At 39.3% G+C, this 17,862-nt stretch overlaps 1 protein-coding gene across 6 annotated transcripts in view; it reads right to left on the bottom strand.

The window, feature by feature from the left end:
• Positions 1 to 17,862, bottom strand: part of NFRKB (nuclear factor related to kappaB binding protein) — a 46,372-nt gene that overhangs the window by 18,486 nt on the left and 10,024 nt on the right. For 5 of the 6 annotated variants that reach the window (XM_027835150.1, XM_027835154.1, XM_027835152.1 and 2 more), the window contains exons 3-6: positions 11,151 to 11,352; positions 9,507 to 9,634; positions 1,696 to 1,870; positions 1,015 to 1,116 (exon numbers count right to left, since the gene is read on the bottom strand). In XM_027835150.1, the coding sequence (XP_027690951.1) occupies positions 1,015 to 1,116; positions 1,696 to 1,870; positions 9,507 to 9,634; positions 11,151 to 11,352 (607 nt within the window). Of the gene's footprint in view, positions 1 to 1,014; positions 1,153 to 1,695; positions 1,871 to 9,506; positions 9,635 to 11,150; positions 11,353 to 17,862 lie in introns of all 6 variants that reach the window. The other variant, XM_027835155.1, reaches the window with a different exon arrangement.

The following is a 17,862-nucleotide window of genomic DNA, read 5'->3' as shown; positions in this document are numbered from 1 at the left end:
CACACATACACATGCACAAAGAGGAAATACAAATTGTTAATCCCTTGAAAAAAATTGGACAAAATCTAATAATCACAAAAATACATATAACTGAGGTAATATACAAAAATAGTTTTAAATAATAAAATTCAACATTGGCAATAAAGAAAGAATTGTTATTATGCTCATGGAATTATCATGAAATCTTCTAGAAGAGCAATATGGCAATATACAGTAAACTGCAAAATAACTATATTTTAAAGCATTGGTCCCACTTTACTAGGAATATGTACTAAAGGGAAAATATTTTTAGCACAAAAATATTTATATCTGTAATGCTGAAAAACTGGGAACAACCTATATATGCCCAATGAGTAGAGGATGGCTGGATAAACTATTGTATCTCAATGTCATGGTACTATAACTTTTTAAAATTACATATATAAAAGAAATATGGAAAGACAATGTGAAGTAATATAAGGCAAAGAATGCAGAATTAGAAGTACATATTGACTATGACATCATAAAAAACTATCAACCAAACTATAAGTACATTAACTAAAAAAGCATAAGGAAACAATAAATATGATATTAATTTATTCTTTTAGCAAAACGTAAAAAGTTAACATTTTATGACTTATTTGGGCTTTCATCATTTATTTTGGATCTGTCAAAATTATTTTTTAATAAAAATTATTTTTAAAAGAAACATCTCTTGTTTATAATTAAACTATAGCTAAACTAAAACCTAAGCTTTTTCCTTATTTTTTTTTTTAAAGGAATAGAAAAGCCTACTGCCATTCGGATTTCATTAACCAAAGTATGATACCAGCTGATCGGCTACTAAGGGTCAAAATAAAGTGGTTAAATTCCACGCCCAAAAATAATAAAATTGTACCAAACCTTCTTTGTCAAAGCTTTTATTTCACAAGGACAGTTTACTATTATGGACCTTCCAAAGAAATAAATTCTTAGATCAATACAGTTGTGAGGAGCTTACTCCCTAGAACGCCAAGATATCATCACTGTTCTCACCTGCAGTTTTCATATCCAGGGTTGAAAGCGTGGGCACCACCCTCAGGGGCACCGCAGGACTAGGAGAACGGGCTGGAGAGCTCGGAAGCCATGAGCTGAGATCTTCAAAAGAAAATTGCTCTTGTAAATCCAACGTGGCTGTGGACTCCAATAAAGGAGATTGGGTAAATGGCCATTTGGGTTCAACAGGGCTAAAGGTTCAACATGGAGACCAGGGTTCCACCATTTCTTTCTGACCCTTCCCCAGATGGACTGGAGCACACTTAGATCATTTAAACGGCTCTTCGAGGAAGAGAGACTTCAATTCAACAGAGTGATGGAGCGCATTGCAGCAGGCCAACAGCTACTACTACTCTCCTGTAAGGGGAAAAGCAGTTCTCTCAAGGGGCACAATAGGACCAGACAAGCAGGAAAGGACCCTGCCAAGCAGGGAGCTATCCACTGGGAACCTAAACTAAACTCAAAAGCTAACTCAAGTATAAAGTATAAAAGATGAGGTAATTTTCCATCTAACAGGAATTTCCAGTAGTATCCTAGAGATGGGAAAGGAGGTCCTCAAGTCTCATTATCCACCCACCAAAGAAGTAGTTTCTTACTACTATGTCTGGCTCCGAACTGCAAAACTGGCTGCCAGTTTTAAAAGTCTCACCTCAGTTCCCCAAAGAATAAGAAAATACTCACCTTCCTCATCAGAGGACAAGGTGCTATCTCCACATTCTTCCTTAACTTCTCGAAGAACCTTCAAGTAGCGCTGCTGAGTGCGTCGTTCTCTTTCCTCCGGGGTACAGGATAGTGAAGGCCGTTTCCTCCGAAAGGGAAGGGCAGGGCCACTTGTCTTAGCCATCTCCAACAAATCCTAGATAGCATCATCTAGTGGGTACATAGTCTTAAAAATCTGCTTCATATTGGGTAAGTTGACCATTTGTCAGGATCACCAGGGGATCCAAGGTGCCAGACAAAAGTTCTGGTCTCCTATTGGAGGCATGGGGGTCATAACCTCACTTCTGACACATGCTCATTTTAGAGGCTGGTAGGTGGTGCAGTAGATATAGTGCTGGCCTTGAAATTAGTACACACCAGAGTTCAAAGCCTGAACTGCTTCTTATCTGTGTGACCCTGGGCAAGTCACTTAACCTCTTTCAGTCTAAATTTCCCCATCTGTAAAATGGGGATAATAATAGAACTTACCTCATAGGGTTACTGTGAGGATGATATAAGATGTAGTGAGTAAATGCTTTGCAAACTTTAAAACTCTATATAATTGCCACCTATTATTATTAGCTATTAATCAAGCCATTCCAACTTCTGATAGACTATAACTCCCTTCAGACAGACAGGACTGTTACTTTTTAACACTATGCTTGATAGGCGCTAAATAACAAAGATTATTTCTGTTCTAATATAAGCTGAAATGTTTTCCACAGCAAGAAATGTCAGCATCATTTAGAATCAAAACAACTTCGGTTCTAAGAAATGTCAAATGAAAACAAACTAACAGTCCGTTTCATATCTCTAACAATAGTGTTACAGGACATGTTGAACCTACTAAAGAACAAGTCTTTGTCCATACCAACCACATAGGTTAGAAACATACCACTAATGCATTCTGGTTTTCCTTAATAAGCTCCAATGGATCTGACACCCATTCATTTGATTCAAGCATCCTGAAATCTACTTATAGTTGTCAGTCAATAAACATATATTAGGCACTGGAGTCACAAAGAGTCACACATGGCTGAAAAACAACTAAACAACAATATGTCAGTCACTGTGCTAAGTGCTGGGGATGCAAAGAAAGGTAAAAGACAGTTCTCAAGTACTGAATAATCTACTGGGAAAGATAACATACAATTATATACAAACAAGCCAAAGACCAAATAAATTGGAAATAATCAACAGAGAGAAGGTACTAGAATTAAGAAGAATTGGAAAATTCTTCTGATAAAAGGTGGGATTTTAGCTAGGGCATGAAGAACAGAGATGAGGTAAGAAGAACATGCCAGGCAGAGCAAACAGCCAATGAAAACACTTGGACTGGGAAATAGGGTGCCACTCGAGGAAGAACAGGGAGGCTTATGTTGCTGTATTTAAGATACATGGAGGGGAGGGAGGGAAAGGCAGAGCCAAGATGTCAGAGAAAAGGCAGCAACTCGCCTGAGCTCTCCCCAAAACCCCTCTGAACACCTATAAATAATGCCAACAACAATTCCTATAGCAAAACCAGTAAACAGGCGGGGTGAAATAATTTTCCAGCCAAAGACAACTTACAAGGTCAGAAGGAAAGATCTGTTGCACCTGGGTGAGAATGAAGGTCAGTCCGAGCCCCAGCAAACCACAAGCAGGCCATGGGAGCTAGAGAATTAGCAGTGGTAGCAGCTGCTTCCTCAGCTCTCAGCCCACATACAGTTTAGGGGATCAAAAAACTAGTCAGAAGGAGATTACAGGGGTCTCTTTGCTAGCACTGAGGCAGGACTCTGCTGCTTTGCCCATACTTAGATCTGGGTCACAATCCTGGGTGGCAGTCCCAGGGTGAAGAGAAGCACTAGCTTACCAGAGCTTGGAGCCACAGTGGAGGGACAACCCTCTGCACAGTTCCAGGGCAAAAAAGAGTGCTTGTGGTCACTCACTGACCAGAGCACAGGCCAAGAGAGGAGTAAACACCTCTCCATAGATCATACCACCCTGAAAGAACTGAAAACTTACAGGTGCCTAAAAGTATCTCTGAAAATAGCTGCACAAAACCCCCTAATGCTTGGGACAATGCACCCTCCCTCCTGGAAGCAGAGCCCTACTTTAACAAAGAGTTAAAAGTCAAAAGACTAGGGAAATGAGCAAACAACAGCAACCAAAAAAAAAATCTGAATATATAAAGTTACTATGGTGATAAGGAAGATCAAAACACACACTCAGTAAACAAGAAAGCCAAACTCCTATATCCAAAGCCTCCAAGAAAAACTCAAAAAGGATTTTGAAAAGCAAGTAAGAGAGGTAGAGGAAAAATTGGGAAGAGAAACAAGAGTGATGTAAGAAAATCATGAAAAAAGAGTCAAAAGCTTGGTAAAGGAGACACAAAAAAAAATACTAGAGAGAGAGAGAAAGAGAGAGAGATCTATTTCAAGAAAAGAGCTTTTGAGTCAGCTAGGTGGTGCAGTGCACAGAACACCAGTCTTAGAGGCAGGAGGACCTCAGTTCAAATTCGACCTCAGACACTTGACACTTAGCTGTGTGACCCTGGGCAGGTTACTTAACCCCTAATGCCTCACCAAAAAAAAAAATAAAAACAGACTAGACCAAATGTTAAAAGAGGCACAAAAAGTCAATGAGGAAAAGAATGCCTTAAAAAGCAAAACTGGCTAAATGGAAAAAGAGACACAAAAATTCACTGAAGAAAAAAACTCCTTAAAAAGTAGAATTGGCCAAAAGGAAGAAGGTACAAAAGGTCATTGAAGAAAGTAAAAAAAGAATTAAACAAACTAGCTAATGACTTTATGAAAAATCAAGAAACAATAAAACAAAACCAAAAGAATAAAAAAACAGAAGACAATGTGAAAGATCTCATTGGAAAAATAACTGACCTGGAAAACAGATCCAGGAGAGATCATTTAAAAATTATTAGACCACCTGAAAGCCAAGATCAAGGGCCTAGACATTATCTTTCAAGAATTTATCAAGGGAAACTGCCCTGATATTCCAGAACCAGAGGATAAAATAGAAATTGAAAGAATCCACTGATCACCTCCTGAAAGAAATCCCAAAATGCCAACTCCCAGGAATATTACAAACAAATTCCAGAGCCCCCAGATGAAGGAGAAAATATTGCAAGCAGCCAGAAAGAAACAATTCAAGTATCATGGAGCCACAGTCAGGAAAACAAGATTTAGCAGCTTCTACATTAAAGGATCAGAGGGCTGAGAATATGATATTCCAGAGGGCAACCAAGAATCACCTACCCAGAAAAACTGAGTATAATCCTTCAGCAGAAAAAATGGACATTCAGTGGAATACAGGACTTTCAAGCATTCCTGAATAGAATAGAATAGAGCTGAATAGAAAATTTGGCTTTCAAATATAAGACTCAAGAGAAACATAAATAGATAAACAGGAAATCATAAGGGACCTAAAAAGGTTAAACTGTTGACAGTCCTACATGGGAAGATGATATTTATAACTCATAAGAACTTTCTCAATATTAGGGTAGTTAGAAGGGATATATATAGACAGAGGGCACAGCTGAATATGAAGGGATGCTATCTAAAAAAATAAAATTAAGGGGTGAGAGAGAGGAATGTACTGGGAGAAAGAAGGGAGAGATAGAATGGGGTAAATTATCTCATAAAAGAGGCAAGAAAAAGCTTTTACAGTGTAGGGGACGAGGGGGGAAGTAAAGGAGAGTAAGTGAACCTCACTCTCATCGGAATTAGGAATAAGATACTCAAAGAGGCAATAACATACACATTCAATTCGGTATAGAAATCTCTTACCCTACAGGAAAATAGAAGAGGAAGGGAATAAGAGAAGGCAGTGGAAGGTAATAGACGAGAGAACAGATTGGGGGAAGTGGTAATCAGAAGCAAAACACTTTTGAGGAGGGACAGGGTGAAAAGAGAGAGAAAATAGAATAAACAGGGCTGGGGAGGGGGGAGAATAGGGTAGAAGGACATACAGTTAGCAACCGTAACTGTGAAAAAAAATTTGAAGCAAGTTTCTCTGAGAAAGGCCTCATTTCTCAAACATATAAAGAACTGAGTCAAATTTATAAAAATAAGTGCCATTCCCCAACTGATAAATGATCAAAAGATAGGAACAGTTTTCAGATGAAGTAATCAAAATTATCTATGGCCATACAAAAAAAAATGTTCTTATTCATATTGACTGGAGAAATACAGATTAAAACAATTCTGAGGTACTACCTCATATCTGTTAGATTAGCTAATAGGACAGAAAAGGAAAATGTCAAATATTGGAGGAAATGCAGGAAAAATGAGACATTAACACAGTATTGGTGGAGTTGTGAACCAATTCAACCATCCCGTAGAGCAATTTGGAACTATACCCAAAGGGCTATAAAACCATGCATATATACCCTTTGACCTAGCAATACCACTATTAGGTCTGTATCCTAAAAGAAATAAAAAACAAAAAAGGAAAAGGACCTATATATACAAAAATATGTATAGCAGCTCTTTTCTAGTGGCAAAGAATTGGAAAGGGGATGCCCATCAATTGGGGAATGGTTAAACAAACTGTGGTACGTGATTATGATGGAATACTATTGTGCTATAAGAAATGATCAACAGGATGCTCTCAGAAAAACCTAGAAAGACTTACATGAGCTGATGCAAGTGAAATATACTGTGTACAAAGTAACAGCAATATTTTAAGATGATCAGCTGTGAATGACTTAGCTATTCTCAGCAATACAATTATCCAAGACAACCCTGAAGGACTTAAGATGAAAAATGCTATCCATCCCCAGAGAAAGAACTAATGATGTCTGAATACAGAAATGAAGCATACTTTTTAAACTTCCTTTATTTTTCTTGAGGTTTTTTTGGGAGGAGAGGGTCTATGTTTTCTTTCACAGCATGACTAATATGGAAATGTTTTGCATGACTGCACATTTACAACCTATATCAAATAGCCTGCCTTCTCAATGGGGGAAGGGAAGAAGGGAGAGAATTATGAATTCAAAGTTTTAAAAATAAATGTCAAAAATTGTTCTTACAAGTAATAGGGGAAAAAAATACTAAGTTAAAAAGGAGTTTATGGAAGGACATAAGGTGTAAGGAGACAGCTTTGAATGCCAAAAAGGATTTTATATTTGATCCTAGAGATGACAGTGAGCTACTGGAGTTTGTTGCGTAGGGAGGGACAGGAGGGAAAGGGAGGTGTGACATGATCAAACCTGTGTTTAGAAAAATCAATCTGACAGCTGAATACAGAATGGACGAGTGGGGAGAGACTTGAGGCAGGGAGACTAACATATTGCAGACTAGCCACAACATGAGAAAGCTTGCATCTAGGTGGTGGCAGTGTCAGAGGAGAAAAGGAGGTGTATGTGAGGTATATTATGAAGGTAAAATCAACAGGACTTGGCAATAAATCAGATATGGGAGTTGAGAGATAACAAGTCAAGGATGACAACTAGATTACAAGTCTGGGTGACTGGAAAAAAGGTGGTGCCCTTGATAGAAATAGGGACGTTTGGAAGGGGAGAGGATTTAGAGGAAAACATAATGAATTCGGTTCTAGACATGTCAAGAAGACTGGATGTTCAAGATGTCTAGCAGGCTGCTGGAGATGCAAGACTGAAGATCAGCACTGAAGCTAGAGCTGGAAAAATAGGTTTGAGAATCACTGGCAGAGAAATAACTGAATCCATGAAAGCTGATGAGATCACCAGGTGAAATAGTATACAGGAAGAGAAGCGGACCTAGGACAGAGTCCTGGGGGACACCCATACTAGTGGGTGTGACCTGGATGAAGATCTAGTAAAGACAGAGAAGGAGCCATCACGTAGGTAGGAGGTGAACCAGAAAAGATTGGGCAGTGTCATATAAACCTAGACAGAAGAGAGTATCAAGGAGAAGAGGGTGATTGATACTGTCAAAGGCTGCAAAGAGATCAAGAACGTGATGGATTGATTAAAGGCAAATTAGATTTGGCAATTAAGAGATCATTAGTAACTCAGGAAAGAGAAGTCTTGACTGAACAATAAAATCCAAAGCCAAAACAAGTGGAGGCAGACAGTCTTCTCTAGGAGTTTAGCCACAAAGAACAGGAGATACATGGAGCAATAATCAGCAGGAATGGAAGGATCAAGTGAGGGTTTTTTGAGGATAGGGATGAAATAGGGGGGTGGGAAGTAAGGAATGAATCAGTAGACAGGAAAAGAATGAGAATAAGTGAGAAAGTGGAGACAGAGAAGACAGAGTGGAAAGAGATCACAAGTGCATGGTGAGGGGTTAGCCTGGATGAAGAAGGGCCACCTCTTTATGAGAGACAGGTAAAAGAGGAGAAAGCGGCATTAGACACCTGAGTGATATAAGATGAGGAAGAGAGAAAAAGAGGTAGCTCTCAGCCAATGGCCTCAATTTTTTTCTGTAATATACAAGGCAAGATTCTGAGCGAAGAGGATGAAGAAGAAAGAACAGATAATGAAGGCTTGAAGAGGGATGCAAAGTTTTGGAAGAGCTGCTGTGGTAAGTAGGATAGCGAGTCAATTAGGGAGTGATAAAAGGATTGTCAAGCAGCAATGAGGGCCTAGTTGAGGTTATGCAACAAAAATTTGTAGCAGACTCAGTCAGCAGAGTTTCATGATTTTCTCAAACTTCATTCAGCAGCACATGAAAAAAGCACTGAAAGCAGTAAGTAGATGGTGGAAATGAGGCTTAGCAGGGAAAAATTGGCCACAGGATAAAGAATTCAGTAACTTAAGAGAAGAGGACAGCATAGAGTTGAACCAGTTCATCAAGGAGTCAAGATGAAGAAAAGAGGAGAATGTAGCTAGTGCACGAGTGATAACCTAGGACAGAACCTAGAGGCTGAGGGATCTGGAGGTCACAGTAAGGAAGAACACAGTTTGTGGCTAGAAGACAGAAGAGGTAGAATGACAACAGAGAGTAATCAGATAAGGAAATTTCAGATTTTATTAACCTAGAAGTGGTGCCATTTGTGGGTGCTGTTGCAACATCAAGGGTATGAACATTTTTATATGTGGTTGAAGTCAGGTGGATGAGGTTATATAAGCTACAACTGGAGTGATGAATTCTCTAAGTTTACTTCCTCCTACGTTGTTGTTGCCATTGACTCATTTCAGTTGTGTCCAACTCTCCATGACCCTATTTGGGGTTTTCTTGGCAAAGATACTGGAGTGGTTTGTCATCTCCTTCTCCATCTCATTTTACAGATGAGGAGCTGAGGCAAACATGGTTAAGTGACTTGCCCAGGGTCACATAGCTAATAAGGGTCTGAGGCCAGATTTGAACTCGGGAAGATAAGCACTCTATCCTCTACACCACCTAGCTGCCCCTACCTACTATAATATAAAGAGTGGAATAGTATTAACCTGACTCATTCACTAAATGTCAGACTTTAGAACTTTATAACCTAGAATATAAATATTTATACCTACAATATAAATAATTACTTTTGTTAATCCCAATGAGTATAATGAGTATATTAGTATATTATACTGAGTTAATCCCAATGAGTTTTAATGAGTATAAGCATAGCAAAGTTCTAAAATCTGGGATTTAGTGAACAAGTCAGGTTAACACAGTTCCTTATTCTATGCAAGTATTCAAACATTTCAACATATTAAAAACTTCCTACATTAGTGCAGTTCTAAGATACATATATTTACTATCATCAGTATTTAAGATACAGATACAGCACCAAGATAGCTGCTACAAAATTAACATTCAGTGAGGGGAATATATTTCAAGGGTCATTCTTTCTTCACTCTCCTCCTGGCTCCCCATGACACTCACGGTGCGTGAGGCGAGAATCTGTTTCAGCAGCCGATGGAAATACTGCTGCTGAGAGTTGAGGTAGCGCTTGTACTGAGACTTGAAGCACAGCTGCCGGTACTTCACCACTTCCGGGTTAAAGTGTCCATCTAGAGAACAACAGAGAGAACTGAGCTACAGAGCAGAGACTGATGGCGTACGGTGACAAGGTATTGGCCTGTATTCTGCCACCTCCATATATGAGAGCAGAAGAACACGCGGCCTTCAGGTCAGGAGTCAGGGGCACTTAATACTCATCAGAAATATCAACTCTCCTTTGCTGTTCTTGTCCCTCACTCCTTGGTCACCCCTGCTTTCTGACAAACACTCACCACTCAGCCACTCCAGTGTTCCCCAGCCCTGAGAACTAACACAAGAAGGTCATCCGTCTTTACTATTCCAACAGAGAAGCAGTCTGGTACAGTGCAAGGAGCAATGGTTCTGGTGTTGGAGGACCTGGAATCACTTAAATTCTGGCTCTATTTACAACATGTATGCCTCTGGGCAAGTTAATGAACCTCTCTAGGCCTGTTTCCCTAGACTCAATGGCCTCAGAGGAGCCGGGTCAATTTTAAATCTAGTATCCTACCAGTTATTCCAATAACCTTCAACTCCAACCTAGTTGTTCTCTATGGTTTGTCATTGCCTATACCTTTTAAGGCCTTTATTTGTGAGATCAGCCACACCTCCCCATCCACAGATCTCAGGACTTTGGGAAATCACAAATGGTCTACAAGAGAAAGACTGAGGACAGCAGAAACAGGAAAACAATTTATACAATGACAACAATATTGTTACCATGAATCTTCCCTATGCTGCCCACAAAAACTCATCCAGGCTTTGTTTAAACATTTTAAGTGATGGGTACCTATCTTATTCTCATTCCATTTCGGGACAACTCTAATATTAGGAAAAACAATAGCCAATAGGCACTGAGGGCCCAATTCAAACTCTACTAGCAGTAGTTTGTCTCTCTTTAAAGATTCCAAGCTTCAGCCTCTAACAACAGCTTGGAAGAAAATCCCTCTCCACTGAAAAGTGATGTCTTGAGGCCAAGACGAAGAAAAAAAAGTATCACATTTATGTCCTAGCCATAGGTAACAAGAGGCTTGACTCTAATGAATCTATTTCCTCTACAAATCAAGGCAGCCACATAACAGAGCTTACAAGGGCTGTACGAGATGGTCTGTCTGTGCTTCATCACTAAAGCAAACTAATTACCCGTTAATATAAGTGGGAGAGAAAGTACCTTCCTCAATTTTCATCCCTAAAGCAGGTAATAAACCACACTGATTTTAGAGAAATCAAAAGCTTGAGAATTCTATGACACACATTCTCTTTGTTCCTGTCTATTTCTTTTCTTTTCTTTTCTTTTTTGCTTTTTTTGGTGAGGCAATGGGGTTGTGATTGGCCTAGGGTCACACAGCTAGTAAGTGTCAAGTGTCTAAGGCTGCATTTGAACTCAGGTCCTCTTAACTCCAAAGCCCAAGCTCTATCCACTGCACCACCCAGATGCTCCCAGATACGTTTGTTGCACAAACGTATGCAACAGACAGACCAAAGATAACATAAGATTTCACAGGAGTAAAACATGCAAAAAAAAAAAATGGCTATTTAGCTACAGACCTCGGAAGAGTTTCTGGGCAATGTGCAATGGGTTCCCAAAACGAAAGTTTTCCCCACTGAATAGGGCGAGAATAAGCTGATTTTGCTGCTCAATGTTATCTTCAGGGAAGTGAGGCAGGAACTGCTGGAGGTGCTCACGCTGACAGTCGCTCAGCACATCCTGCCATGTTGAGAGGCTAACCACATCAAAGAAGATCTCGGGCTGGAAGGGAAAAAGAATGAGGGGAAAGAAGTCAGCAATAGGAACATCAGTTTTCTTTTTACAATCCCAAGACCTTTGAACAGTGTGATCAAAAACAATGTTTTCTATTTGGCAAATGGCAAAGGTGTGGCAGAGAGAAACCTGGCTAACAGTAAAAGAAGAACTAGGGAGCAGAAATGGAGAATTTATTCAGTACCATTCAAGCAAAACAGAAACAAAAAAGATTTATCATTTATTTCATTAGCAAGACACTGTGCTATATATATGTTAAATACAAAGATAAATAAGAAAATGTCCTTGCTTTCATAACACATAAAAACTAACTGCAAGATAAGACACAAAAACAAATAACTATAATTCAAGACATATGATATGGGTCATAAAAGATCTAAAAAGAGAACAGAGAAAGAAGACTTACTAGCTAAGGAGATTAAGGAATGTGACATTAAAAAATGATATCACCTTTTAAATTGGGCCTGGAAAGATAAAAATTTTGATAAATGGAGGGAAGGAAAAGAAGTGATGAGAAAGTTAAAAGGATATATTTAAGATAATGCAAACAGTTCAGTCTGGTTAAAACACAGGGAGCAGTGGAAGGCTGGAAACAATGACTGGGGCCAGTCTAAAGAAGGCCTTGAATAACAGATTAAGGCACCAAGGCTTTATTTAGTAGGAGATAGAGATCCATTGAAGACTTTCAAGCAGAGAAGTGACAGGATCAGAGCTATGCTTTATGAATATGAATGAATTAAAACAATTTATTAAGGGAGCAGAGCCAAGATGGTGGAGTAAAAGCAGTGACTTGCTTGAGCTCTCCCCCAAACCCCTCTAAATACCTGTAAAAAATGTCTCTAAACAAATTCTAGAGCAGCAGAACCCACAAAAAGAGAGAGTGAAACAAATTTCCAGCCCAAGACAACGTGGATGATGGATGGGAAAGGTCTGTTGTGATGGGCAGGGAGAGGAACGCAGTTCACCATGTAATGCACAGGCAAAGACAGAGCCTTGGTGAACCTGGAGCAGGCCTCAGGAACCTACCAGTTGTAGCGGGTTCCAGCCTTCTCAACCCACAAATGAAAAGGAAACTTAACAGGTCAGTAGGAAAGGTCTGTCAGACCCAGGTGAGAGAGGAGTCCAGTGTGGCCCCAGTCCCGGCACAACCTTGGGGCAAAGGCTGCTTCCAGAGCTCTCGATCCACAAATGGTGGACTGATGGAGCAGCTGATCAGAGGGGGACTGCAGGGATCTCTCTGCTGGTGTTGAGGCAGGATTCTCTTGCTTTGCCCATGCTTGGATCTGAGTCGCAGTTCTGGGCAATGATCCTGGGGCAAGGAAGAGTGCTGGCGTGGTTGAGCTTGTAGTGGTGGTGAAGAGGGAATCCTCTTCACAGTTCCAAAGCAGAAAAGAGTGTTTGTGGTCACTCACAGACTAGAGCACAGGCTAGGAAAGGAGTAAACACCTCACCTTTGATCATACCACCTTGGAAGAGCTGAAAATTTACAGGTCCTTAGAAGTATTTCTAAAAATAGCTACATCCCTGAAGCTTGCGACAGTACACCCTCCACACTGGAAGCCAACCCCTACCTTAACAAAGAGTTTAAAAGTCAAGTAATTGGCTGGACACATGAGCAAATAGCACAAAAAAACTCAGACCACAGAATCTTACTTTGGTGACAAAGAAGATCAAAACATACAATCAGAAGAAGACGACAAAGTAAAAGCTCCTACATCCAAAGCCTCCAAGAAAAATATGAATCAGTCCCAGGCCATGGAAGAGCTCAAAAAGGATTTTGAGAAGCAAATAAGAGAAGCAGAGGAAAAATTAGGAAGATAAATGAGAGTGATGCAAGAAAATCATGAAAAACAAGTCAATAACTTGATAAAGGAAACCCAAAAAATTACTTAAGAAAATAACACCTTAAAAAATAGACTAACCCAAATGGCAGAACAGATCAAAAAAGCCAATGAGAAGAATGCCTTAAAAAGAAGTATTGGAGGGGCAGCTAGATGGCGCAGTGGATAAAGCTCTGGCCTTAGAGTCAAGAGGACCTGAGTTCAAATCTGACCTCAGACACTTGACACTTACTAGCTGTGTGACCCTGGGCAAGTCACTCAACCCCGACTGCCTCACCAAAAAGCCCTACCCCCCCCAAAAAAAAGCAGAATTGGCCAAATGGAAAAGGAAGTCCAAAAGCTCACTGAAGAAAATAATTCCTTAAAAATTAGAATGGAGCAAATGGACGCTAATTCCTCTATGAGAAATCAAGAAATTGTAAAACAAAACCAAAAGAATGAAAAAAGAGACCACATCCAAAGAAAGAACTATGAAGTTTGAATGCAGATTGAAGCATACCATTTGCTATTTTTTTTTTCTTCTCTTATGTTTTGTTTCCTCTTTCTGGTAGTTCTTCCTATTGGTTCTAATTCTTACAACATCATTAATGTGAAAATATGTTTAATAGGAATGTATATGTATAGCCTATATTGTGTGCCGTCTTGGGGAGGGAGGTAGGGAGGGAGGGGGAGAAAAATTTAAAACTCAAAATCTTATGGAAGTTATTGTTGATAAATCAAAATAAATTAATAAAGGTAAAAATTAAAAAAAAAAAGAATGAAAAAATAGAAAACAATGCGAAATATCTCACTGGAAAAACAACTGAGCTGGAAAACAAATCCAGGAGAGATCATTTAAAAATTATTAGACTACCTGAAAGCCATGATCAAAAAATGAGCCTAGAAATCATCTTTCAAGAAATTATCAAGGAAAATTGCCCTGATATTTTAGAATCAGAGGGTAAAATAGAAATGGAAAGAATACACTGATCACGTCCTGAAAAAGATCCCAAAAGGAAAACTTCCAGGAATATTATAGCCAAATTCCAGAGTTCTCAGGTCAAGAAGAAAATATTGTAAGCAGCCAGAAAGAAATAATAACAGGATAACACAAGATTTAGCAGCTTCTACGTTAAGGGGCCAGAGGGTTTCGAATATGATATTCCACAAGTCAAAGGAGCTAGGATTACAACCAAGAATCACCTACCCAGCAAATCTGAGTATAATCCTTCAGAGGTAAAAAAAAATGGACATTCAAAGAAACAGAGGACTTTCAAGCATTCTTGATGAAACAACCAGAGCTGAATAGAAAATTTGACTTTCAAATACAAGACTCAAGAAACTAGGCATAGACCAAAATCTCATACCATATACCAAAATAAAGTCAAAATGGGTTCATGATTTAGATATAAAGGCTGATACTGTAAGCAAACTGGGAGAGCAAGGAATAGTTTACCTATAAAATTTATGGAAAACAGATGAATTCATCACCAAACAGGAGACAGAAAACATTACAAAATGCAAAATGGATAATTTTGATTATATTAAATTGAAAAGTTTTTGCACAAACAAAGCCAATGCAACCAAGATTAGAAGGAAAGTAGAAAATTGGGAAAGAATTTTCATAACCAGTGTCTCTGATAAGGGCCTCATCTCTAAAATATATAGAGAATTAAGTCAAATTTATAAGAATACAAGTCATACAAGAATATATTCCCCAACTGATAAATGGTCAAAGGATATGAATAGGCAAATTTCAGATTAAGAAATTAAAGCCATCTATAGTCATATGAAAAAATGCTCTAAATTGCTATTGATTAGAGAAATGCAAATCAAAACAACTCCAAGGTACCACATCACATCTATCAGACTGGCCAACATGACAAAACAGGAAAATGATAAATGTTAGAGAAGATGTGAGAAAATTGGAACACTAATGCATTGTTGGTGGAGCTGTGAAATGATCCAACCATTCTGGAGAGCAATTTGGAAATATGCCCAAAGAGCTATAAAAATGTGCATACCCTTTGACCCAGAAATAGCACTTCTAGGGCTGTACCTCAAAGAGATCATAAAAATGGGAAAAGGACCCATATACACAAAAATATCTATAGCAGTTCTTTTTGTGCTGGCAAAAAATTGGAAACTGAGAGATGTCCAACAATTGGGGAATGGTTGAACAAGTTGTGGTATATGAATGTAATGGAATACTATTGTGCTATAAGAAATGATAAGCAGGCAGACTTCAGAAAAACGTGGAAAGACTTGCATGGACTGAGTAAAGTGAGCAGAACCAAGAGAATGTTGTACACAGTAACAGCCACGTTGTGCGAGGACTACTTTTGATAGACTTAGAACCGCTCAGCAATGCAAGGATCTAAGACATCTCCAAAGGTCTCATGATGGAAAACACTATCCACATCCAAAGAAAGAACTATGCAGTTTGAATGCAGATCGAAGCATACTATTTGCTATTATTTTCTTCTGTTTTGTTTTGTTTTCTTTTTCTTGTGATTCCTCCTATTGGTTCTAATTCTTCCTTACAACATTACTAATGTGAAAATATATTTAATAGGAATGCATATGTATAGCCTATATCAGACTGCATGCCATCTTGGGGAGGGAAACGGGGAGGGAGAGGGAAAAAAATTTTAAACTTTTTCAAAAGCTTATGGAAGTGATTGTTGATAAATCAAAATAAATTAATTTTAAAAAAAGAGAAGCATGAGAAGGTAAACAGGAAAGAGAAATCATAAGGGACTTATTAAAGTTGAACTGTTTACATTTCTACATGGAAAAATAATATTTGTAACTCATGAGACCTTTCTCAGTATCAGAGTAGTTGGAGGGGGAAAAAAAATGAAAATATACACACACACATACACACACATACAGACAGAGAGACAGAGAGAGAGAGAGAGCACACAGGGTGAGCTGAAGATGAAGGGTTGATATCTAAAAAATAAAATTAAGGGGTGAGAGAAGATTATACCAGGAGAGGGAGAAAGGGAGAGGTAGACCGGGGTACATTCTCTCCCATAAAACAGACAAGAAAAAGCTTTTACAGTAGAGGGGAAGTGGGGGGAGGTAAGAGGGAATGAGTGAATCTTACTCTCATCGGATTTGGCTTAACATACACACTCAACTGGGTATGGAAATCTATCTTACCCTACAGGAAAATTGGAGGGAAGGCCAAAGGGCGGGGGGGTTGATGATAAAAGGAGGACAGATTGGGGGAGGGGGTAATCAGTAGCAAACACTTTTGAGGAAGGACAGGGTCAAAGGAGAGAACAGAATAAATGGGGGGCAGGATAAGATGAAGGGAAATATAGTTAGTTTTTCACAACATGACTATTATAGAAGAGTTTTGCATGACTACACATGTATAACCTGTATCGAGTTGCTTGCCTTCTCAATGAGGGTGAGTGAGGAGGGAGGAAGGGAGACAATTTGCAACCTAAAGTTTTAAAAACAAATGTTAAAAATTATTTTTACATGCAACTGGGAAATAAGACATACCGGCAACAGGGTATAGAAATCTATCCTGCCCTACAGGAAAAAAGAAGGGGAAGGGGATAAGAGAAGGCAGGGGTGGGAGGGTGGTATGGAGGGAGGTGATAGAAGGGAGAAGAAGTGGGGGAAGGGGTATTCAGAATGCATGCCATCTTGGCGTGGGGGGAGGGGAGAGATGGAGAGAAAATTTGGAACTCAAAATCTCGAGGAAGTAAATGTTGAAAACTAAAAATAAATTAATTAATTAAAAAAATTTATTAAGCATTTACTAGGTACAAATCAGTGCTAAGCACTGGAGATACAAACAGAAAGGTAGTCCCTGATCTCAAAGAAGGACATTCCAACCAGGTAAACAACACATACAAGTGGTTTCAGCTGCAAGTCAGATGGAAAGGACCAGTAGTTTTTGAATACAATGGCAAAACAGATGGTAATGCAGCATCTTTAATGTTTTTTTCATTAATAAAACCATATCTATTTCTGATGTGGTACCATCTGAAAGTGCCATGTACTTTGAGTAATAACTTTCTACTCTGAACTTTCTTTTTTTTTTTTTTGGTAAGGCAATTGGGGTTAAGTGACTTGCCCAAGGTCACACAGCTAGTACATGTCAAGTGTTTGGTCTGAGGTCACATTTGAACTCAGGTCCTCCTGACTTCAGGGCCAGTGCTCTACCCACTGCGCCACCTAGCTGCCCCTATTCTGAACTTTCAATAGCTGCTGAGAAGGGGGACCCTGAAGCACCTTCAGAGGTAGCTGACAGATAGCAGCTCCCTTGAATGATGGCTGTGGGGGCCATGCTAAAAGTAGGGTTTGGTGCCCTTGGGGAGAGGGGACTGAGAAGAGAAACAACAACTATTCCTAAACCTCTTGGGTTTACTGGCCTGTCAGTGGTTGTAGAGATAACACAGCTGGTCCTATTTATTAAGGATGTTCTCACTGACAATAGCTATGGGGACTGGGTTGGAGGCAGGGCCAGGAGGTCTTAAAGGTACTACGGTTTTTGAGTGTCTTAGTCCTGAGCTGTATCAGAGAAGCAGCACTAGTTGAGTTAGCGACAATGGTCTGACCTCCAATGAATATGCTACCTCCTGTCTCTCTCAGAATGTCTTGATGTTTCAACTAGGCTGGTTTGTCTGCCCCATCAGTAGCAAGTACGACATGT

Source organism: Vombatus ursinus, unplaced genomic scaffold (genome assembly GCF_900497805.2).
Source record: "Vombatus ursinus unplaced genomic scaffold, bare-nosed wombat genome assembly UNPS02014813.1, whole genome shotgun sequence".
Lineage (NCBI taxonomy): Eukaryota > Metazoa > Chordata > Mammalia > Diprotodontia > Vombatidae > Vombatus > Vombatus ursinus.
Note: the sequence above shows the minus strand (reverse complement) of the source record. Positions and strands in the feature narration are given on the sequence as shown.